At 39.5% G+C, this 25,725-nt stretch overlaps 1 protein-coding gene across 9 annotated transcripts in view; it reads left to right on the top strand.

Annotated features, from left to right (window-relative positions):
* Positions 1–25,725, top strand: part of SREK1IP1 (SREK1 interacting protein 1) — a 374,836-nt gene that overhangs the window by 97,574 nt on the left and 251,537 nt on the right. For 4 of the 9 annotated variants that reach the window (XM_081518355.1, XM_081518342.1, XM_081518339.1 and 1 more), the window contains 2 exons: positions 410–489; positions 1,012–3,891. In XM_081518355.1, coding sequence (XP_081374481.1) covers positions 410–414 — 5 coding nt within the window. In that variant the 3' untranslated portion in view covers positions 415–489; positions 1,012–3,891. Of the gene's footprint in view, positions 1–409; positions 490–1,011; positions 3,892–10,311; positions 12,331–20,963; positions 21,108–25,725 lie in introns of those variants that run through there. The other 5 variants (XM_081518349.1, XM_081518341.1, XM_081518356.1 and 2 more) reach the window with 3 other exon arrangements.

The raw sequence follows: 25,725 nt of genomic DNA, 5'->3' as shown, positions 1-25,725 counted from the left end.
CAGTTCAGTCGCTCAGTCGTGTCCGACTCTTTGCGACCCCATGAACTGCAGCACGCCAGGCCTCCCTGTCCATCACCAACTCCCTGAGTCCACCCAAACCCATGTCTATCGAGTCGGTGATGTCATCCAGCCATCTCATCCTCTGTTGTCTGCTTCTCCTCCTGCCCTCAATCTTTCCCAACATCAGGGTCTTTTCCCATGAGTCAACTCTTCGCGTGAGGTGGCCAAAGTATTGGAGTTTCAGCTTCGACATCAGTCCTTCCAATGAACACCCAGGACTGATCTCCTTTAGGATGGACTGGTTGGATCTCCTTGTAGTCCAAGGGACTCTCAAGAGTCTTCTCCAACACCACAGTTCAATAACTTTTATTTGGTTTTCTTTCATTCTGGTTTTATTTTTTTTCCCCAGCATAGACAACATCAGAGCCTGTTAGTGCTATTCTTGGGAAGACGAAGTGCTTTCAGAAAGTGTGCCTGGAATAAGCAAAGGTAAGCACAATCTGGCAACTAAAAATGGTTTCCTAAGAGGGAAAGCATGTATCTTTCCTTTCCCCCTTCTCAGAGTCCTACTGATTTTTTCATATTCCATCCCAAATACCCTTCTTCCTGACCTGTTCCCAGTCTGCAACCACTTCTTCGCTCTTTGGGCACTCTGGAACTTACAGTTTAAAATGTTCTTAAATTAACATTAAATTTTACTATAGTTCGTAGTGTTATACCAATCAAGACTCATCTTGGGAAATATAGATTAAAACGGAGACATATAACCGGCAGAATTTCAAAATATCTGTGGGCCACATGGAATTTCTCACATCGAGAAAGTCAATCCATGTACCAGGGCAACCAAACCAATTTCAGAGTAAGGGTTTCAAAATGACTTTGTAAGCCCCCAAAATATAAGAACAGCAACTAATACTAGTATAATGTGCCATGTGCAAGTTCTTAACACATGTTAATTCATTTAATTTTCATTGTGATCTTATACATACTGCTCTTATTTGCATTTTACAGACACCTAAAGCATGGGGCTGCTAAATAGATTATCTAAGGAAGTAGAAGAACCAAGATTGAACCCAAGCCGCTTGTGCTTAACTGGTAAGCCATACTACCTGATGTATACTTTTTTAAATCCTGGTCTACCAATTCCATTCTTCTCCCAACAAAACACCACAACCACTCCTATGACAAAGCTGATGAGGGCAGACAAAAGGAAACATGATTGATAAATGCAGCTTTGTTTAAAGTTTATCTTTCCTTTTCATCTGCAGTGCTCTGAAGGAGAATCTGTTTGTTTGGTATTTCTTTTGTCTGACCCATTACCCACTGAATTATTCTATCGTTAAGTGTAGCAGCTTCAAGAATTACAGTCAGGGCACAGACTAGGGTGAGTTCCAGATTCTATGTGACTTTATTCAGCTCGGTCTGAGCTGTTTAATTTGCATTCAAGAGATGTGACAAGATTCTGTTTTCTAAAGGTGACAACTGGTCACCTAATACTCTAGACTCAATGTGAATTAACTGTAAAATTCACCTCCATCTTTTTGTGTCTAAGGTGTTTTGTGTGTAAAACACTTGTGTGGTATATTCCTTTTAACTTCTATAAATAAAACTATATCAGTTCAGTTCAGTTCAGTTCAGTTCAGTTTCTCAGTTGTGTCCAACTCTTTGCGACCCCATGAACCGCAGCACGCCAGGCCTCCCTGTCCATCACCAACTCCCTGAGTCCACCCAAACCCATGTCCATCGAGTCGGTGATGCCATCCAGCCATCTCATCCTCTGTCGTCCCCTTCTCCTCCTGCCCTCAATCTTTCCCAGCATCAGGGTCTTTTCCAATGAGTCAGCTCTTCACATCAGATGGCCAAAGAATTGGAGTTTCAGCTTCAACATCAGTCCTTCCAATGAACACCCAGGACTGATCCCCTTTAGGATGGACTGGTTGGATCTCCTTGCAGTCCAAGGGATTCTCAAGAGTCTTCTCCAACACCACAGTTCAAAACCATCAATTCTTTGGTGCTCAGCTTTCTTTATAGTCCAACCCTCACATCCATACATGATTACTGGAAAAACCATAGCCTTGACGAGACAGACCTTTGAGGCAAAGTAATGTCTCTGCTTTTTAATATGCTGTCTAGGTTGGTCATAACTTTCCTTCCAAGGAGTAAGCGGCTTTTAATTTCATGGCTGCAATCACCACCTGCAGTGATTTTGGAGCCCAGAAAAATAAAGTCAGCCACTGTTTCCCTATCTATCTGCCATGAAGTGATGGGACTGGATGCCATGATCTTAGTTTTCTGAATGTTGAGCTTTAAGCCAACTTTTCACTCTCCTCTTTCACTTTCATCAAGAGGCTCTTTAGTTCTTCACTTTCTGCCATAAGGGGGGCATCAGCTGCATATCTGAGGTTATTGATATTTCTCCTGGCAATCTTGATTCCAGCTTGTGCTTCCTCCAGCCCAGCATTTCTCATGATGTACTCTGCATATAAGTTAAATAAGCAGGGTGGCAATATACAGCCTTGACGTACTCCTTTTCCTATTTGGAACCAGTCTGTTGTTCCATGTCCAGTTCTAACTGTTGCTTACTGACCTGCATACAGGTTTCTCAAGAGGCAGGTCAGGTGGTCTGCTATTCCCATCTCTTTCAGAATTTTCCACAGTTTATTGTGATCCACACAGTCAAAGGCTTTGGCATAGTCAATAAAGCAGAAATAGATGTTTTCTGGTACTCTCTTGCTTTTTCGATGATCCAGCGGATGTTGGCAATTTGATCTCTGGTTCCTCTGCCTTTTCTAAATCCAGCTTGAAGTTCACGGTTCACATATTGCTGAAGCCTGGCTTGGAGAATTTTAAGCATTACTTTACTAGCGTTTGAGATGAGTGCAGTTGTGCGGTAGTTTGAGCATTCTTTCGCATAGCCTTTCTTAGGGACTGGAATGAAAACTGACCTTTTCCAGTCCTGTGGCCACTGCTGAGTTTTCCATATTTGCTGCATATTGAGTGCAGCACTTTCACAGTGTCATCTTTCAGGATTTGAAATAATTCAATTGGAATTCCATCACCTCCACTAGCTTGTTCGTAGTGATGCTTCCTAAGGCCCACTTGACTTCACATTCCAGGATGTCTGGCTCTAGGTGAGTGATCACACCATCGTGATTATCTGGATCATGAAGATCTTTTTTGTACAATTCTTCTGTGTATTCTTGCCACCTCTTCTTAATATCTTCCACTTCTGTTAGGTCCCTACCATTTCTGTCAAAAAAAGAAAGAGGATCAGAAAAACATATTCGTTCCCTCTGTCCTGGGAAATCTCCAACTCTGTAAGTTCTGGATCTCTTGGTATTTCTAATTTTTAACAAAAATTTTATGCATTCATAAATACTAAAGGATCTAGGCCTTTGCTATATATTTTATTGCTCGACATCAACCTTCAAAGGTCTTAGATGTATATCAGATAGGTGCTGGAATGGGTTCCAGGTCCAGAAATCTAGGACCTGTTTATTAAAGTAATTATTCTGACCTAGTTATGACAAAGGACAAGGCAGATATGTGCGCATTCAGTCCTTGAAGAGCTCTTTTGGCAACGGATGAAGAAAGAGAAATTTTAAAATTTACCCTGAGGTTACCAATTTTACATTCATCTCTGATGAATAAAATTGACTTGTATGTTGAGTATATAATTGTTTGTATGTCTTTTTTTCTCTCTGTTGGATTGAACAACTAAAGGGCAAGACTCAATCTCTGTATCTACCACATTACTTTGCCCAGTGCCTCATACCCTAAAGAGTTATTGAAATTGGACTAAATATGTTAGGTACATGTTGAATCTGTCAAGGTTAGAGCAGGAAATAGAAGATAAGTCAAGAAGAAGAATCAAAAGAGAAATAAAAGAAATTTAAAGAAAGGGCTACTTACAAAGCTGTGGGTTAAGGGAAGGTGGTGAAGCACACAGGGGCTGGGACGAAGAGGAAGCTGTCACTTCCTCTGGGTCTGAAAAAAGCAATGAAAGGGAGCAGCTGCTGGAATCTGGCAACTGTAGAAAAAAGGCTGCTTCCCAGGTGATGCTAGTGATAAAGAACCTGCCCACCAATGCAGGAGACATAAGAGACATGGGTTTGATCCCTGGGTCTGAAAGATCCCCTGGAGAAGGGCATGACAGTACACTCCAGTATTCTTGCCTGGAAAATCCCAGGGACAGAGGAGCCTGGTGGGCTACAGTCTATGGGGTTGCACAGTTGGACACAACTGAAGCAACTTCGCACTCAGGCTGCCTAGCAAGAGGTGATGTTGGGTGAGGGGGACATAATTGCTGCCAAACTGTGAGCTGGCAGAGAGAGAAAGGAAAAGAGAAAGAGCAGATGGAGAAAATACCTGGATCTTTTTCTCTTCGCAAGATCAGATATCCTGGAACGGCTCCCATTGGCTCAGCCAATGGGTCAGTAGACAGTAGATAGAAGTGAATAGACAATAGATAAAGTGAATTGTAAACCAGAAGGAAACATAGAGAGTATGCAGTACCTATGTATCAAAATTCACTCATTTCAACACCCACTGATTACTTAGCATGTAAAAAAGCACTGCACTCAGAAATGTGAGAGAAACAAATATAAAATTAGCATACTTCCTGTGGAAAGTGGTTATTTACATTTTAAAAATGATTTATGATAGACTGTAGCTAAAAACCTTCCTATTTTTAAAGTGTTCCCTTCAATAGTATAAGCGCATGTTTAAAATGGGCTTGTGATAGAAAGTTGCAGTTCACTTCCTCGTATCACTTTCTTCTCAGAGAAAAAGTCTGTTTAATTCCATGGTAATGTACATATCTCCAAAAATGTGCTTATACTGAAATTTTGATTGGTCAGCTGTAGACACTGTTAACTTACTTCAGGAAAACAGTCCCGGAGAAAATACTTCCATTTAATAACAGACTCAAACCCCATCTTTACGCTGGATCACTACCCAGTCACTAGTGAAGGTCACTAGTGGAGAATTTCCACCTAGGTGTGCAGAACCTCCAATCAGCTCCTCAGCATCTTTGTTAAAATTTAATTTTTAATTTTTTGAAGTATTAATAATGCATGAATATCTTTAAAATCAATTAGCATTACAACTAGTATAATGGGGAAAAAAGTTCTTGTTCCCTGAACTATTTGATCTCTTTTTCTTCTCCAGAGAGGTACTATTTTTAAATCTTTTAGCTGTTACTTTTGGTATTTATTTCTATATTTCTACACATATTCTGGTAACATTTTGGCTTATATATACATAAAAATATTCAGAGTAGTTATATAGGTAAAATCATGCTTATGAAATCTTTAACCTTTGCTTTATTTTTTTTAGTCTTTATTTCATTTGCTCTTTAACTTCAATTTTTCCACACCTCTGGATGAGGTTCCCAAATGAAGATTCAGTGCCTTAAAAATTAACCAATTGTAAGAGGACATAAAGTATGTGTCTTAATGCCCATAAGTTTTTAATAGATATACTCTTGAGACACACATAGACTACATTGCCAAACTGATTTTAAGTTCATTTAAGGAAATTTTAAGAAACTTACTACAGTTTTCCCTCAGAATCTGAGGGAGATAAGTTCCAGGTCCCCCATGGATACCAAGCTCCTTGGATGCTCAAGTCCCTTACATAAAATGGTACAGCACAGCCGGTCCTTGGTATTTGTGGGGTCTGTGTCTGTGGATTTGAGGGGGCTGACTGTGTATGAATCTTCATCAAAAATTATTTTATTTTCAGATTCCTTTTCGATATACATATGCCTTATTCATTCTACCCCAATATCATATTCACTCTAAAAATACCTTCATATTCAATTTATGGCTTATTGTGACACGAAGATAATTTCTTTATTTTCTTGTCTTGCATTTTGTAAGATTTTTCCCTCTTAAGTGAATTAGTTTCGCTTCTATTATCTCATTTGGATCCTAAATTTATTCCCCACCCCCAGAAATAGCCAATATGCTAGATCTGTATTCTTTGTTCAGCAAATTTGTAAGAAGAATATTATGTTCCAACGTTGATTTTCCAAAGAACCAGTTCAGTTCCATTTCTGAATACCATCTCTCCCCATCATTACAGAGGTTCTTCTGAAAGCATTCTTTCTACTAAATGATTCGGTGTGGTGTCTATTTTGAGCATGTGAGCAAGCGCAATTATTTCTAAACCTGATCACAGTGTTAAAGTTACAATAGAAAATTCCATTTAGTTGCATAAATCTTTATTAGAGTATATGTTGATGTCTTCATCACTGAATGAAAGGGTGAAATATCAGACACAACACCTCAGTTCAAGAAATGTATGGTATTTGGAGTGACACATACATGAAATAAGTAAAATGTGAAATGAATGGAGTGAGAGCCAAAATGAATGATGCAGGCAAGCATCCAGAAAATAGAGAAATCATTGTGAAGTAGCTGATGCAGGGTTTCATGGGATTGTTGAGATCAGAGAGCCTTGAAAACAGAGGGATTGAGCAGAAGATAGGCATGTTGGGACAGTGGGAATAAGAGACAGTTGTGGCAGAAGTAATGTGAGGGATGTGGGAGACATTGATGGCACCTGCTTGCCTATATTGTGTTGGAGTAGAGAGAGCTAGAATCAAAATGACTAGACAGGGAGAGCTTGCCTTCCATGTTATGGATTATGACAGTAGATGATTTTTTAAAAATTTTTATTTCTTATTTGCTTATTTGGGTGTACCGAGTCTTAGTTGCAGCACACAGGATAGTCAATCTTTTTTGTGGCCAGTGGGATCTTTTTTTAACAGCTTTTAGTTATGGCATGTGGGATCTAGTTCCCCAACCAGGGATTGATCCCAGCCCCTTGCGTTGGGAGCACAGTCTTAGCCACTGGACCACCAGGGAAGTCCTGACATTGGATGATTTTAACTGTAATGGTGTCTTACTACAGATGCTCACAGGGACACAAAAGTCTCAACTTATGCAAAGTAAACCTTGGAAAAAATGTTGCATACCATGCACCAACAAAGCTTATCAATGAGAAGGAATTCTAAGTGGAGTGGAACTACACAGTGGTTTGAAGTAGGAACAATTATCTGGAAGTGAGCCTAGGGCATGCAAGTCCCAGCTGAGGACTGAAAATCTGTAGATTTTGATGATGTGAGTGCCGGTTGCTTCAGGGTTATTTTTTATCATTCATCCTCCCATTCATCCTCCCCGTCCCATTTTCCTCCTTTTGGCTCTTGCAGTCCCATCTTGTCTGTAAGTGTGCTGGAAAGACTAGCACTGTATTTGGATAGCCACTCACACCAGGTTTGTGACAGTTATACATGGTTCATAGATTTCATGTTTATGCCGAAATGATCAAGCTGCAGGTGCTGATTGGAAAGCAACATAAATGTATTTTAAAGTGTTTCCAACTAGTGCAGAATTTGAGGTAAGACAGCAGAGAGTCAAAATAAGCATAATGGGAGTGGGGATTTTCTGTGTATGTGTGTGTTTTAAACCAGTAGGCTGAAACAGATCAATTCACTGAACAGCAATTTATCAAAAGATTAGCTTACTAAAAAAACCAATTTGCTGAGCACCAGTTTGCTAAACTGTGATTTATGGACTAGTAATTAGCTGATTGAATAATTCATCAAAAGACCTATTTGCTGAATTAGCAATACACTAAAAACTTCATTCTATTAACTATTATAGCAGAATGGTATATTTGCTCATTCTATTCATAAAAGTGCAAAAAAAATGTGGCTATTTTATTTTTCAACAAAAATCCAATCTTGTAAGTGCCCTTCCCACCCCCGTTTTTACCCTACTGAGTATTATATGTGGGTGTGTGTATGTTAGTGTGTGTCCAGGGGAATGCAAATTAAGGATTTATCATTATATTCTGATTTCAAGTGTTTCCTTTTATTTTATGCCTTTTCAGTAACTGTTTATTCTTTCACCATTCTCTTTGTCTGTGACAAAGATGGCTTCTGAGGTCATGGTTTTTGTGTTCTTGTGGCAATCTCATGGAGAAGGAAATGGCAACCCACTCTAGTAGTCTTGCTAGGATAATCCCGTGCACAGAGGAGCCTGGCGGGCTACAGTCCATGGGGTCCCAAAGAGTCAGACACGACTAAAGCAACTGAGCATGTAGCAATAGCAGAGGGAGGGGAGAGGACTCTGATCTGTGAGTGGATCCTGTGGAGAGAATGTTCCTTGTCTATCTGTCCCTGCTCTCTCTGCTGGTTCTCATTGCTGAAGTTTCTGGAGAAGTCATGGTCTGGTTTCTATTGGGGTAGTCTCATCTGTCAGCTGCTGTGGGTATTGCATGGTTTGCCTGAGATCTGGCCATGAACTCCACTTTGGTCTTGACCTGGGTCATGGTCCTGAGACACAGCTCTCAGTCAGATGACCTGGAGAAGCTCACCAGCCAGCAATGTTAACTCCTTTGTGCTCCACCCACCAGCCACATGGGAGCTACTAGCAACTTTTCATGCCACCTAGAGCTGAGAAAGTCTAGGAAGCCCCCCAATACCATGTCATCCCCTAACCCTTCCAATTTTACCCTAAAGCAGCCGCCTTGAGTTGCTAAGAGTGCCACACACATCGTTGGGCCCCTACATTGTGCCCTGCAAGGGTCCTTAGGAGCCCTTGTGAAGTCTTGCAGCTTTCTTCCTAGCCTATATTTGCTGTGATTCCAGTGCAGAGATCAGTTAGCAAATATCTCAAGTCTTGCTTTTTCTACTTCTGTTCTTTGTCTTTCTCCATTATCTCATGGAGGCTGAAAGGGGCCAGATTTCTACTTCTTGCTGGCCTGTTAGAACTTCCCTCCCATCATGCTTTCCACCTGAGAGGGCTTCCTCCCTCTCCTCCGTTTGTAGGGGCAATAATGACAGGCTGGTTCCCTGCGTGATCACTTAATTTACTGGGGAGAAGAGAGAAAAAAAAAATATTTTTTCAGCTCATATTTTAAAAATTTCATGTGTATGCCTTTCTTCCCTAATCTTCTTCCTCTTCACCGCAGTTGGATCTAGGGCTGCCTGCCTGCTGCGGGGACGAAACAGGAATTACAGTTAGACTCCCAGAGGATACATGGAGGGTGGGTGGCCGACGTGGGGTCAAGTCAGGAGAGAGTAACATGTGGCCCAAGCCAGGCTGAGGAGGAACCCAAGCAAATGTATCAGCCACAGACTTCATGCATCCACACCACCAGTGTGATGGGAAGGAGTCCATTGCTGAGATCCCAGGTCCCCACAAGGACACACGTCCATATGCCATCTTGGAGAGGGGAGAATAGGGGCTTCTTTTTAAAATTTAGGTTTGGCTGTACTGAGTCTTCCTTGCTGCATATGGGCTTTGTCTAGTTGCACCAAGCAGGGGCTGCTCTTCGTTGGGGTGCTTGGGCTTCTCACTGCAGTGGCTTCTCTTGTTGCAGAGCACCAGCTCTAGGCATGCAGGCTTCAGTAATTGTAATGCTTGGGCTTAGTTGCTCTGTGGCATGTGGGATCTTCCCGGGCCAAGGATCGAACCCGTGTCGCCTGCATTGGCAGAAGAATTAATAACCACTGGACCAATAGGGAAGCCCTGGGTCAGGGCATCTGAGAAGCAGAATTTCGCTATAAGCACTATTGATACTGAAAAGAAATTGTTGAGGCTGAAGAGATTAAGATATTTCAGTGCGAGTAAAGATTAGAAAAATAGAAAATACATTTACTTTTCATATTTGAATTTTAGTTTGAGTACATCTGTGGAACTACTTGAAAAGTTTATAGCAATTCACTTTTCACAGAAACTACCCAGTGTTCCGTGTCCTTTTACAATATTATTTTCTTGGGTATTTTTACTATTAAGTATTGTACAGGTCACAAATGTGAAGTCTTTGTTTGTTTGTTTCATTTTGTTTTTAATGATAGGGTTGGTTTCTATGGTTCAAAGAATTTTCCACCATCTTCTGGCTTTCCAAATCCACTTAACTGACTTTGCTTTCTGGAGTCGGACAGAATGAGGCTGAGGTGCAGGTGTGTGCAGGAAACTGTGTCTGGGGATGTTTTCCCACATTTATGTGTGCCCTCTGCCTCCTATGTTCACACAGACACACACAGACACAGACACACACACACACACACACACCCTTTCTACTTCAACTCCTAATACACTTGATTTTGCTTTCATTTTCCCAGGGGTATGTTATTCTTCGCATATCCAAGATAAAGGGTAATGAAAGACAGACCACTTGTGTATCACACATTAAACATTGCTGAATTGCTGAAGTACCTGAAAGGGGAAAGAACTTGCTTTTGCCTTACGTTGTGTTGGAGGCAAATAGAGAAAGATCTTTTACTTCCACCCACAGTATTTTTCAGCTCCTGTTCTCTGCTGCCCTCTCTCAAATGGCAGCCTCTGAAGAGAAGATGAAAACTTCAAGAAAGTTTGAACCAAGCTGAGACCAGGAGTGACCAGAGTGGAAAATGATGCCACAATGGGCTGAGCTGATGTGTCTGGAATCAGTAAGAGTGAATCCAGAGATTGTCTTATCTAGGAAACAGCAGAAAAAAATTTTTCCCAAACAAAACACAACACTGAATTACAATTTCACTAATTTTTATTGAAGAGTATTAAGTGGGAGGCAATGTTTTGGGCACTACTTAGCAGAGCTTACAGAATTATTGGACAACCACCAGCTAACCAGTGGACAAGGTGGTTACCAACAGTCCTAGTTTGTTTGGGACCAAGTGGGTTCCTAGGATGTAGGGCTTTCAGTGCTAAAACTGATGAAGCCCCAGGCAAACTAGGATGAGTTGGTCACCCTCCTTATCAAGGAAACTTTATAGCTTCAATGATTAGCTTCTATGATTTTAACCTCAAACTTTTGCTGGATCATAATAACCTATGATGTTTAAAGTAAATTATGAATCTGTAGATGTTTGCTTTTTACTAAGCAGAGGTGTATAGGAAAGAATTCTGGTCTTTGGAAAACCGATTCTGTTGCTTTACTAGCTGAGTGACTCTTAACTAGTCATGATTAATCTCTGAACTTCGTGATATAAAATGAAAATAACCATCATACAGATTTGTAAGCAAAGTAATTCATGTGATGATGTTTTGCATATTTTAAAGTACTGTGCAGATGTGTGAAATGATTTACTTGGAGATGGATTCCTGTAGCAAAACAGAATAATAGAAAACAAAATTTCTATTTTTCTTAGTCTCTCATGATGAAGTTTTCACCTAACATGTTTTATAATTTAGCAGGGCTAAAAATATTTGAAGCTATTAATACAACAGAGCACAACGTATTATTGTACTGCCATCTTTGGGACATATTTTGAACTACAGTTTTGTGTAGTTCAAATTAATTGTTTTTCAAAAGCAATGCAGTTATGTTTTAAAAGTATCAGCAACAGTGAATACGGTCACCGGTGTAGAACCTGAAGCCTTTTTAGCTACTAGGCCAACTATAAGATGTTGAGTCAACAATGATTAGCATCTGTCAAAGAGTTATGACTGATGCTGGTCTCCTGGAATGATTAGCTGGTAAAGCTGGAAGGGACATTAGAAGTCAGTTTTTGCAGATGGCTTCCTGTCTGCAGCCCCCAAACTCAGGAATTTAGCAACAGGAAGATTTTACCCCTGGGAAGTGCACTAGAGGATGGGATAGCAGTCTCTGGCGCAAAGAAAAGACAATGACATCCAGATTCTACATGTATATCTCATCTATGTATCTATTTGTGAATGAATGAATGAAGGAATGACTTTTGGTGTTAGGGTCGATTCCTCACTGACCCTGGCTCTGTCTGAATTGAGTAATGGTGGAAATCAGAAAATCAGCCTTGGAGTCTCTTATCTTGGGAATATACGTGCTGGCCCAAGGGGAACTTTGTGGGGGTGATGAGAATGGTTTTCTGTCTTCATCTAGTGGTGATCACATTTTGGTGTATATAAACATACAGAGTTATCAAGCAGGACACATAAGGTTTGCACAGATTTTACTTTATGCAAATCATGGCTCAATAAGATGCTGTTAAAATCTCTTTTCCTATACCTAAATTTTCCACCAATTAAAATTCCCTTTGGGTTTGTTAGTTCTTGTATAACATTCTGGTGGGTTGGTGGGAGGGGTTAAGTCAGCCTGGAGTATCTTAGTTTTAGGAAGCAGAAGCGGGTAGGAAATTTCTGAAGACAGCTCGTCTCCACTTTGTAACTTTACTCAGGAGTCAAGGGGTGGCAACTGCTTCAGATGTCACAAAAGGAACATCTCCACCGGCTCCTTGACTGTCCTGGATGGTACAGGCTGGAGAAGAAACACAGCTGTGCCAATTTAGTCTCATATTACATTTATTGCCATAAATCTCAAGTGAAGTGTGAAAGCCACTCAGCTGTGTCCGACTCTTTGCAACCCCATGGACTGTACAATCCATGGAATTCTCTAGGCCAGAATACTGGAGTAGGTAGACTTTCCCTCCTCCAGGGGATTTCCCAACCCAGGGATCTAACCCAGGTCTCCCAAATTGCAGGTGGATTCTTTACCAGATGAGCCACAACCGTCTGAAAATCCTTGCAATCCTATTACATTTCGTGAGTAAATTTGCTTTCCTACTTCCTAAAATTATTCATCTGTTAACCTCTCTTCCTCTTCAAACAAACCACCCTCTCTCAGCTCAGACCTTGTTTCATATTTCATGAAGAAAAGAGAAAAGTAATCAGGGAAGAAATGCCTCATCTTCCCATCACCAAGTCAAGCAGACTGCCTGGATTCATAGTCAATCTGTCTTTGCTCCTGTTTTAATGAGTCTATGGTTATCAGTGGGGGCTATAGGTAGAATTTTTAAAATGCTGATGCCCAGATCTCACTCTCAGAGATTCTTAATTAATTAATCCAGTATGGAACATTCTTTTTTTTTTTAATTCTCAAGAGATTCTAATATATAGATGGAATTTAGAAATAAGAGTTTAGAATGTTCACATTCCTGCAACTTGGCAACTCCTCTGCTTACACAATGGCTCCCACTCTTTCTCCTCGCTTCAAAATTTTTTTCTTTCACGTATCTTCCCTTTTCCTAGATGATCTATTTTTCTCTCTGCTAGGAAAATCCCATCAGTTTATGTGTGCTAAGTTGCTTCAGTCATGTCTGACTCTTTGCAACCCTATGGCTTCTCTGTCCATGGGATTCTCCAGGCAAGAATACTGGAGTGGGTTGCCATGCCCTCCTCCAGGGGATCTTGCTGACCCAGGGATCAAATCCTTGTCTCCAGCATCTCTTGCATTGGCAGGCGGGTTCTTTACCACTATCACCACCCATGTAAATATGTCCTGACATCTTCTATCTTAACAAAAACCTCGACTCCACTTTTCCCTCTATCTGCTCCCTTTATAGCAAAACTCCTTTGCATAGTTGTTTATATTTGTGCTCTCCATTCTAAAACCATCAATTTTCTAATTAACCTACTTTAGTGTCTGTCATTTGGTGATGAAAGCCTCAATATCCTACATGTTGGCATGTTCAATGACTTAATTTTCAACTTTGTCTTCTTTCACTTTTCAGTCATATTTAGCACAATTGATTTTTCTCAAACGCCGTTTCCCTAGGGGATGGAGTTGTCAGTCTCGCATTGGTCCAGGCATATCCACCACAATCCTCTTCCCTCTTCCTTCCTGGGGCTTCTTCTTAGACTTCTTTGCTAGTTCCTCCTCTTTTTCTCTAAGCTCTAAACGCCAGCCGACCCTCCTGGCTCGTCCCTGTCCCTGATCTTCTCCAGAGACACTGTTTCCCAGAGTAACCTCCTAAGTGTGTGCTTAGTCACTCAGTCATGTCTGACTCTTTGGGACCCATAGACCGTAGCCCATCAGGCTCCTCTGTCCAAGGGATTCTCCAGGCAAGAATACTGGAGTGGGTAGCCATTCCTTTCTCCAGGGAATCTTTCCAACCCAGGGATTGAACCTGGGTCTTCTACTTTGCAGGGAAGATTCTTTACTGTCTGAGCCACCAGGGAAGCCTCTGAGTTTTTTGGCTGCACTGCACAGCATGTGGGATCTTAGTTCCCTGACCAGGGATCAAACCTGCACTCTCTGCATTGGAAGCAGGGAGTCTTAACTACTGGACCACCAGAGAAGTCCAGGGTAACCTCATCCAGTCCCATATGTGGGTGTCTCACACATGACTATTTCTTGAGCTCTCATTTCTTTCCTAAGAGCCAGGCTCATACTCAGTTGCCTCCTCAACATCTCAATTTGGATATCAAATAAACATATCAATCCTTATTTTTCTACACCATCCCAATGTTGAAAAACCTAGTAACTGGCACCTGAGGTATTAAAAATCAGAATTTTTAGCAGCAGGCTCTTCCTTTCCCCTTCACTCCATTTCCAATTAATAAGCAAATTCAGATCTGAATATTGTCACTTCTCTCCATCTCCCATTGTTACCAGCCTGATCCATGCCACCATAATCTCTTCCCTCAGCTATTTTAATACTCTCTGCTGCCATTCCTGCTTTACAGTCTATTCTTACACAGCAGCCAATGAAGCTTTAAAATGTGAATCAGATCATGTTTCTCCCAAACTCAACCATTCCCCTGCCCCTTCCCACGAGGGCTGCCCACAAACCTTGGAATCAAATCCACATCCCTTTAACGCAGCCTACAAAGCCTCCTGTTTCCTCCCATCCCCACCATTTATTCACTCTGCCACAGCCACTTGCATTCATATCTGTCCCTCAGGGTCATCACTCTTGTTTGTCCTTTTGCTGAGCAAGTTATTCCTAGAGATCTTTGTATGCTTGGCTTTTTTTCACCTTGTCCTGGAATCAGCCTCAAAGTCATCTCCTGGAGAAATCCTTCCTTAGTCACCCATCGGAGGACAGAGGGAGAGGATTTATTTATGTTGCTCACTGCTGTATTCCCTAAGACCTGGCACAAAGGAGGTTCTCAGGGAGTATTTGTTGAAGAAATGAATGTTTTGTGCTGCCCTTAGCACGAAAGCCTCAGTGTATCAACTATAGGATATAATATACAAAGTAACTCTATCTGTAGGAACCAAATGACTGATCTGAAGGAAGTTTAATAAAAGGACTTTTAAAGTATGGGCAAGGTGTAGGGAAACCACAAGATAGCGGTGTACTGGCAGTGAGAAGGTGTTATCAAACCTATGGAGCGGGACCTAGAGAGGCTGCAAGGGGGGATCGTCTTCTAGGATGATGGCCATGGTTTCTCATTAGTATGGTTACAGCGAGGGCTTCCCTGGTGGCTCAGTCGGTAAAGATTCCACCTGTATTGCGGGAGACCTGGGTTCAATCCCTGGGTCGGGAAAATCCCCTGGAGAAGAAAATGGTAACCCACTCCAGTATTCTTGCCTGGAGAATTCCATGGACAGAGTAGCCTGGCAGGCTACAGTCCATGGGATAGCAAAGAGCCGGACAGGACTGAGTGACTATCACTTCACTTAATGATTACAGGGAGAGAAGGACTTGACTAAAAACCTAGGTTATCTATTAGCATTGGCAGTTCCATTACAAATAAATCAACTGACATTCTGATTTATGTATTACTTCTTGTGAACTGAATGTGATTCTTAAAGTGCTAATTTGATTCTCCTGAGACTTTGCTGACAGGTTTTGAAGTTGCAAGACTGAGAGCTAGAACCCTAGATTGAGGTAAATTCAGGAAAGAAATGACTGACACTTCAGCAGATTTTCTAAAGTTATGCATAGTGAGTATATATACTTACAGTAAAATACACTATTTTTTGGTGAGCATTTCTGAATTTTGACAAGACATACACAGTCAGGTAACCACCACAATCAAGATGTAGAACATTTCACTTACCCTTAGAGTCTCCTCATGCTTTGTCATAAATCAATTGCCTCCCTTTCCCTCCAGCCCCCAGTGACTACAGCTGTTTTTTGTTCCTATACTTTTGCCTTCTCCAGAATGTCATATAAGTAGAAGCATTGAGTATCCATTTGAATCTGGCTTCTTTCACTTAGCATAATGCATTTGAGATTTATCCATATTGTTGCAAGTACCATTCATTTTTATTTTTAATTTTTTTGAGATATAATTGATATACATTATATGAGTATTAAGTGTACAATGGACATTTGAGTTGTTTCCAGATTTTGGCTGTTATAGATCAGAGCCATTATAAGTTTTCACATGCAAGTTTTTAAGTGGACATGTTTTCACTTGAGTAAATGTTTCGGAGTGGGGTTAGAGGGAAGGTAAGTATATGATTTATCCTAATGACAAAGTACCATACTATTTTCCAAAGTGGAGGTGCCATTTTGCATCCCCATCAGCAATGCATAGAGTTCCAAATGCCCCATATCCTTGTACACACTTTCTATTGATATGGTTGGGTTTGTTTTTTTTTTCCGATACCCCGACCCCTCTTCTAATAGGTGTGTGTTAGTCACTCAGTTGTGTCTGACTCTTTGCGACTACATAGACTGTAGCCTGCCAGGCTCCTCTTCCATGGAATTCTCCAGGCAAAAATACTGGAGTGGGTTTCCATGTCCTTCTCCAGGGAATCTTCCCAACCCAGGGATTGAACCCGGGTATCCTGCATTGCAGGCAGATTCTTTATCATCTGAGCCACCAAGGAAGCCCTTTCTAATAGGTACGTAGTGTGATCTCTTTGTAGTTTTATTTTGCATTTTCTCAATGACTGATAATTCTTTTTGTATGTTTATTAGCCATCTGTGTATCTTCTTGGATGAAATGTTTCATCAATCTTTTGCTTGTTTTTAAAAACTGGATTATTTTTATTGAAGTTCAAAAGTATATATATATATATGTATATATACATATATGTATATATACATATTCTGGATTTCAAACTTTCACCAGATGTGTATCTTACACTTTCTCTCAGTCTGTGGTTTGATTTCTATTTGTTAAACAAAATCTTCCAAGGAACAGAAATTTTAAATTTTGATTAATTCCAATATATCAATGTTTCTCCCATGATTTGTGCTCTTTGTGTCATATCTAAGAAATCTTTGCCTATTTCTTTTTTATTCTTTGCTTCACTGACTGGGACCACTGGTACACTTGAAAAAAAAAATAAGACCTTTATTGAGATATAACTCACATACCATACAATTTATCCATTTGAAGTACAGAGTTCAATGGTTGTTAGTGTATTCTCAAAGTTGTGCAGTTATCTTCACCACAATTTTAGAACATTGTCATCATTCTCAAAAGAAGCCCCATAGCCATCATCAGTCACTCCTCATTTCCCCCACAACCTGCTGCCTCTAGGAAACCAGCAATTGCTTTCCTGTCTGTATATACTTACCTATTCTACACATATCATATAAATGAAATCATATAATATGTGGTCTTTTGTGACTAGGTTCTTTCACTTAGTTTATATTTTCAACATTTATGTATGTTGTAGTATGTATCAGTATTTCATTTTGTTTTACTGCCAAAGAAATTTCATGATATGGATATACCATGTTTTATTTATCCATTCATCAGTGCCAGGCACTGTGCTAGAGGCTTGGCGTTTATCATGAATGATGCTGCTACAAATGTTTGTTTGCAGATTTTTGTGTGGACATTTGTTTCCTGTTGGGCATATACCTAGGAGTGAAATTTCTGGGTCATAAGGCAGCATTACATTTAACCTTTTGAGCAACAACTATACCGTTTTCTAAAACAGCTGTACCATTTTAAATTCCCACCAGCAATGTACTAGTGTCCCAGTTTCTCACATCCTAACCAATTTGTTATTTTCTATCTTATAGCTTCAGTACACTTTTGGTAAGAGTAAATATTCTCACCTGTTTCTTCTTCTTAAAAGAAGAATTCTTCTTGGTAAAGAATGGTAAATTCCGTTATTTACCATTAAGTATGATGTTAGTTGTAGTTTTCTTTTGTAGATGCCCCTTATCCTTTTGAGAAAATTTCTTTTATTTCCCAGCTTGCTGAGAGTTTTTTTTTTTCTAAATTACAAATGGATGGTGAATTTTATCAAATGTTTTCCCCCTATCTATTGAGATTATCATATGATTTTTCTTTTTTGGTTTCTTGATGTTTCAAGATGGTTTCTTCAAACATTGATTAATTTTTTTCTTTTTTCTCTTCTTTCTCAACTGATTCTTGAAAACTGAACCAATCATGCATTCCTGAGACAATAGCCTTGGTCCGCTTATATTATCTTTGATTTTGTAGTGCTTTCTTAAATAATTTTTTTGAATTTTTATTTCAGCAATTGATTTGAATTTCATTAGCTCCTTTTGACTCCCTATTTTATTCCTTTTTCAGAGTATCCTATATTTGTTTGATGAGGATGTGATATTTTCTCAAATTTATTTGAGTATAATTAGAACTATTTCTTTTCTCTAGTGTTATTGTTTCTAACTTGTTGGTCTATTTGATGATAGTCTTTCTCTTTTAAGTTGTAAACTATTCTCAATGTCCAATGAGCCTTGCTTGTCTATTCCTGACTGACAATGAGTAGCCATTGTTACTGGCTGCCATGAGTGGTGCAGTGAAGTGAAGTGATGTTGCTCAGTCGTGTCTGACTCTGCGACCCCATGAGCTGTAGCCCACCAGGCTCCTCTGTCCATGGGATTTTCCAGGCAAGAATACTGGAATGGGTTGCCATTTCCTTCTTCAGGGGATCTTCCCAACCTAGGGGTTGAACCCAGGTCTCCTGCATTGCAGGCAGACTTCTTACCAGCTGATTAATGGCTTCATTCCAGGGCAGGGAAAATGTGTCAGGAGCACAGCACGGTTTCTAACATTAGAATTTTATGGCATAATCATTTTTGAACTATTCACCTCATTGCCCTTTACCACTGTGCCAATTTTTAGAACTGTTCATTGCCGTAACAGTAATCTTTTTTATATTAATGAGGCAAAACTACTGTATGTTTAGGAAGAACCCAATCTTCCAGTTTATTTTCTAAGTCTCTTACCTTTTATTTGGGCTTCCCGTGTGGCTCAGCTGGTAAACAATCCACCTGCAATGTGGGAGACCTGGGTTTGATCCCTGGGTTGGGAAGATCCTCTGGAGAAGGGAAAGGCTACCCACTCCAGTATTCTGGCCTGGAGTATTCCATGGACTGTATAGTCCATGGGGGTCACAGAGAATCGGACACGAGTGAGTGACTTTCACTCACTCACTCACCTTTTATTTGAAGGTGGCTCCTGCTCTATAACAAGTCATACAATTTTCTTAGCTCAGTGGCAAACTCACCATAGCAACAGCTAGCAAAAGTATTACTAAAATTTCATATAGATCAAAATTTGGAGAAGTAGGCAATTGCACCTGTGTTCTAGAAACTTATGTGTGCAGAAATCCCTTTTAAATCTGTGAGAAAATAAAATATAGAAGTAATTTCTAGATTGGAGGAGGGCAAGTGGGGAAGCAAAAAGTAAAGAGGGCTGGTGGTGGAAGGGGCAAGTCCAGCTCAGGTGTCACAGTTGGGGTTCTGAACATTTACTGCAAGGTGAATGCTGGTCCCACACTACCCCTAACTTGGGGTGAAAATGCCTCTCTCTACCCATCAGTAGAATAAATTCTTATAAAGATAAGAGATGAAATAGAACCCTCAGAGATAAACAATGTACTGTATTAGGAGATGGAACTTTAACAAAAGAGTAGAGAGGATTATAAAAGATGGAATTAGATTGAAACAGCTCCTTTATGAGAAAGCTTTTCTGAAAGATGTTCACTTCAGTTCAGTCACTCAGGAATGTCCAACTCTTTGTGATCCCATGGACTGCAGCGTGCTAGGCTTCCCTGTCCATCACCAACTCCTGGAACTTGCTCAAACTCATGTCCATCAAGTTGATGATGTGATGCCACCATCTCATCCTCTGTCGTCCCCTTCTACCCCTGCCTTCAACCTTTCCCAGCATCAGGATCTTTTCAAATGAGTCAGTTCTTCGCATCAGGTGGCCAAAGTATTGGAGCTTCAGCTTCAGCATCAGTTTTTCCAATGAATATTCAGGATTGATTTCCTTTAGGATGGACTGGTAGGATCTCCTTGCAGTCCAAGGGACTCTCAAGAGTCTTCACCATCACAGTTCAAAAGCATTAGTTCTTCAGCGCTCAGCTTTCTTTATGGTCCAACTCTCACATCCATATATGACTACTGGAAAAACCATAGCCTTGACTAGACAGACCTTTGTCGGCAAAGTAATGTCTCTGCTTTTTAATAAGCTGTCTAGGTTGGTGATAGCTTTTCTTCTAAGGAGCAAATATCTTTTAATTTCATGTTAATTTCATGGCTACAGTCACCGTCCACAGTGATTTGGAGCCCAAGAAAATAAAGTCTCTCACTGTTTCCATTGTTTCTCCATCTATTTGCCATGCAGTGATGGGACCGAATGCCATGATCTTAGTTTTTTGAATGTTGAGTTTTAAGTCAGCTTTTTCACTCTCCTCTTTCACTTTCATCAAGAGTCTCTTTAGTTCTTCTTCGTTTTCTGCCATAAGGGTGGTGTCATCTGAATATCTGAGGTTATTGATATTTCTCTTGGCAATCTTGATTCTAGCTTGCACTTCATCCAGCCTGGCATTTCTCATGATGTACTCTGCATGTAAGTTAATAAGTAGGGTGACAATATACAGCCTTGATGTACTCCTTTCCCAATTTAGAACCAGTCCATTTTTCCATATCTGGTTCCAACTGTTGCTTCTTGACCTGTGTACAGATTTCTCAGGGGGCAGATAAAGTGGTTTGGTATTCCCATCTCTTTAAGAATTTTCCACAGTTTATTGTGATCCACACAATCAAAGGCTTTGGTGTAGTCAATAAAGCAGAAGTAGATGTTTTTCTGGAACTCTTGCTTTTTCGAGGATCCAATGGATGTTGGCAATTTGATCTCTGGTTCCTCTGACTTTTCTAAATCCAGATTGAACATCTGGAAATTCATAGTTCACATACTGTTGAAGCCTGACTTGGAGAATTTTGAGCATTACTTTGCTAGCATGTGAGATGAGTGCAATTGTGTGGTAGTTTGAGCATTCTTTGGTATTGCCTTTCTTAGGGATTGGAATGAAAACTGACCTTTTCCGGTCCTGTGGCCACTGCTGAATTTTCCAAATTTGCTGGAATATGGAGTGCAGCACTTTCACAGTATCATCTTTCAAGATCTGAAACAGCTCAACTGGAATTCCATCACCTCCACTAGGTTTGTTTGCAGTGATGCTTCCTAAGGCCCACTTGACTTCACATTCCAGGATGTATGGTTTTAAGCGAGTGATCACATGATCATGGTTATCTGGGTCATGAAGATCTTTTTTGTATAGTTGTTCTGTGTATTCTTGCCACCTTTTCTTTTTTCTAAAATTAATTAATTTATTTTAATTGGAGGCTAATTACTTTACAATATTGTGGTGGTTTTTGCCATACATTCACAAGAATCAGCCATGGATGTACATGTGTTCCCCATCCTGAACCCACCTCCCACCTCCCTCCCCATCCCATCCCTCTGGGTCATCCCAGTAAACCCGCCCTGAGCACCCTGTCTCATGCATCGAACCTGGGCTGGCAATATGTTTCACATATGATTATATATATGTTTCAATGCTATTCTTTCAGATCATCCCACTCTCGCCTTCTCCCACAGAGTCTGTAAGACTGTTCTATGCATCTGTGTCTCTTTTTCTGTCTCGCATATAGGGTCATCATTACCATCTTTCTAAATTTCATATACATGTGTTAGTGTACTATATTGGTGTTTTTCTTTCTGACTTAATTCACTCTGTATAATAGGCTCCAGTTTCATCCATCTTATTAGAACTGATTCAAATGCATTCTTTTTAATGGCTGAGTAATATTCCATTGTGTATATGTACCACTGTTTTCTTATCCATTCATCTGCTGATAGACATCTAGTTTGCTTCCATGTCCTAGCTATTGTAAACAGTGCTTCAATGAACATTGATGTACATGTGTCTCAATTCTGGTTTCCTTGGTGTGTGTGTCCAACAGTGGGATTGCTGGCTTGTATGGCAGTTCTATTTCCAGTTTTTTAAGGAATCTCCACACTCTTCTGCATAGTAGCTGTACTAGTTTGCATTCCCACCAACAGTGTAATAGGGTTCTCTTTTCTCTGCACCCTCTCCAGCATTTATTGCTTGTAGACTTTTTGATAGCAGCCATTCTGACCATTGTGAGATGGTACCTCATTGTGTTTTTGATTTGCATTTCTCTAATAATGAGTGATGTTGAGCATCTTTTCATGTGTTTGTTAGCCATCTATATGTCTTCTTTGGAGAGATGTCTGTTTAGTTCTTTGGCCCATTTTTTGCTTGGGTCGTTTAGTTTTCTGGAATTCAGCTACAGGAGCTGCTTGTATATTTTTGAGATTAATTCTTTGTCAGTTGCTTTGTTTGCTATTATTTTCTCCCATTCTGAAGCCTGTCTTTTCACCTTGCTTTTATTTCCTTCATCGTGCAAAAGCTTTTAAGTTTAATTAGGTCCCATTTGTTTATTATTGCTTTCCATTACTCTGGGAGGTGGGTCATAGAGGATCCTGCTGTGATTTATGTCAGAGAGTGTTTTGCCTATGTTTTCCTCTAGGAGTTTTATAGTTTCTGGTCTTAAGCTTAGATATTTAATCCATTTTGAGTTTACTTTTGTGTATGGTGTTACAAAGTGTTCCAGTTTCATTCTTTTACAGTGGTTGACCAGTTTTCCCAGCACCACTTGTTAAAGAGATTGTCTTTTCTCCATTGTATATTCTTGCCTCCTTTGTCAAAGATAAGGTGTCCATAGGTGTGTGGATGTATCTCTGGGCTTTCTATTTTGTTCCATTGATCTATATTTCTGTCTTTGTGCCAGTACCATACTGTCTTGATAACTGTAGCTTTGTAGTATAGTCTGAAGTCAGGCAGGTTGATTCCTCCAGTTCCATTCTTTTTTCTCAAGATTGCTTTGGCTATTTGAGATATTTCCATTTGAGGTATTTTGTATTTCCATACAAACTGTGAAATTATTTGTTCTAGTTCTCTGAAAAATACCGTTGGTAGCTTGATAGGGATTGCATTGAATCTATAAATTGCTTTGGGTAGTATACTCATTTTCACTATATTGATTCTTCCGATCCATGAACATAGTATATTTCTCCATCTGTTTGTGTCATCTTTGATTTCTTTCATCAGTGTTTTATAGTTTTCTATATATAGGTCTTTTGTTTCTTTAGGTAGATTTATTCTGAAGTATTTTATTCTTTTCATTGAAATGGTGAATGGAATTGTTTCCTTAGTTTTTCTTTCTGTTTTCTCATTGTTGGTATATTGGAATGCAAGGGATTTCCGTGTGTTAATTTTATATCCTGCAAGTTTACTATATTCATTGATTAGCTCTAGTAATTTTCTGGTGGAATCTTTAGGGTTTTCTATGTAGAGGATCATGTCATCTGCAAACAGTGAGAGTTTTGCTTCTTCTTTTCCAATCTGGATTCCTTTTATTTCTTTTTCTTCTCTGATTGCTGTGGCTAAAACTTCCAAAGCTATGTTGAATAGTAGTGGTGAGAGTGGCACCCTTGTCTTGTTCCTGATTTAAGGGGAAATGCTTTCAATTTTCTACCATTGAGGATAATGTTTGCTATGGGTTTATCATATATGGCTTTTATTATGTTGAGGTATGTTCCTTCTATTCCTGCTTTCTGGAGGGTTTTTATCACAAATGGATGTTGAATTTTGTCAAAGGCTTTCTCTGCATCTATTGAGATAATCATATGGTTTTTATCTTTCAATTTGTTAATGTGGTGTATCACACTGATTGATTTGCAGAATTTGAAGAATCCTTGCATCCCTGTGATAAAGCCCACTTGGTTATGATGTATGATCTTTTTAATATGTTGTTGGATTCTGTTTGCTAGAATTTTGTTAAGGATTTTTGCATCTATGTTCATCAGTGTTATTGGCCTGTAGTTTTCCTTTATTGTGTTATCTTTGTCTTGTTTTGGTATTAGGGTGATGGTGGCCGCATATAATGAGTTTGGAAGTTTACCTTCCTTTGCAGTTTTCTGGAAGAGTTTGAGTAGGATAGGTATTAACTCTTTTCTAAATTTTAGGTAGAATTCAGCTGTGAAGCCATCTGGTCTTGGGCTTTTGTTTGCTGGAAGATTTCTGATTACAGTTTCAATTTCTGTGCTTGTGATGGGTCTGTTAAGATTTTCTATTTCTTCCTGGTTCAGTTTTGGAAAGTTATATTTTTCTAAGAATTTGTCCATTTCTTCCAAGTTGTCCATTTTATTGGCATATAGTTACTGATAGTAGTCTCTTATGATCCTTTGTATTTCTATGCCGTCTGTTGTGATTTCTCCATTATCTTTTCTAATTTTGTTGATTTGATTCTTTTCCCTTTTTTTCTTGATGAGTCTGTCTTATAGTTTGTCTATTTTATTTATCTTCTCAAAGAACCAGCTTTTAGCTGTGTTGATTTTTTGCTATGGTCTCCTTTGTTTCTTTTTCATTTATTTCTGCCCTAATTTTTATGATTTCTTTCCTTCTAACCCTGGGGTTCTTCATTTCTTCTTTTTCTAGTTGCTTTAGGTGTAGAGTTATGTTATTTATTTGATTTTTTTCTTGTTTCTTGAGGTAAGCTTGTATTGCTATGAACCTTCCCCTTAGCACTGCTTTTACTGAGTCCGATAGGATTTGGGTTGTTGTGTTTTCATTTTCATTTGTTTCTATGCATATTTTGATTTCTTTTTTGATTTCTTCTGTGATTTGCTGGTTATTCAGAAGTGTGTTGTTTAGCCTCCATACGTTTGTATCTGTAATAGTTTTTTTCCTGTAGTTGACATCTAATTTTGCCACATTGTGATCAGAAAAGATGCTTGGAATGATTTCAATTTTTTTGAATTTACTAAGGCTAGATTTATGGCCCAGAATGTGATCTACCCTGGAGAAGGTTCCGTGTGCACTTGAGAAAAAGGTGAAATTCATTGTTTGGGGGTAAAATGTCCTGTAGGTATCAATTAGGTTTAACTGGTACATTGTATCATTTAAAGTTTGTGTTCCCTTGTTAATTTTCTGTTTAGTTGATCTATGCATAGGTGTGAGTGGGGTATTAAAGTCTCCCACTATTATTGTATTTCTGTTAATTTCCCCTTTCATACTTGTTAGCATTTGCCTTACATATTGTGGTGCTCCTATGTTGGGTGCATATATATTTATAATTGTTATATATTCTTCTTGGATTCATCCTTTGATCATTATGTAGTGTCCTTCTTTGTCTCTTTTCACAGTCTTTATTTCAAAGTCTATTTTATCTGATATGAGTATTGCTACTCCTGCTTTCTTTTGGTCTCCATTTGCATGAAATATCTTTTTCCAGCCCTCCATTTTCAGTCTGTATGTGTCCCTTGTTTTGAGGTGGGTCTCTTGTAGACAGCATATATAGGGGTCTTGTTTTTGTATCCATTCAGTCACTCTTTGTCTTTTGGTTGGTGCATTCAACCCATTTACATTTAAGCCACCTTTTCTTAATATCTTCTGCTTCTGTTAGGTCCATACCATTTCTGTCCTTCATCGTGCCCATCTTTGCATGAAGTGTTCCCATAGTATCTCTAATGTTCTGGAAAAGACCTTTAGTCTTTCCCATTGTATTGTTTTCCTCTATTTCTTTGCATTTATCACTGAGGATGGCTTTCTTGTTATTCTTTGGAACTCTGCAGTCAGACGGGTATATCTTTCCTTTTCTCCTTTGCCTTTTCTGTCTTCCCTGTCAGAGGCGTAGTGCAGTGGATGGGTTTGTGAAAGCTTTTCCTTAGGCACATAATTTCACCTTACAGA

This window comes from Giraffa tippelskirchi, chromosome 8 (assembly GCF_054371585.1).
Source record: "Giraffa tippelskirchi isolate mGirTip1 chromosome 8, T2T-mGirTip1v1.2.pri, whole genome shotgun sequence".
In the NCBI taxonomy this organism is placed as follows: domain Eukaryota; kingdom Metazoa; phylum Chordata; class Mammalia; order Artiodactyla; family Giraffidae; genus Giraffa; species Giraffa tippelskirchi.
The sequence above is the reverse complement of the archived record's forward strand: the minus strand, read 5'-3'. Positions and strand labels throughout refer to the sequence as shown.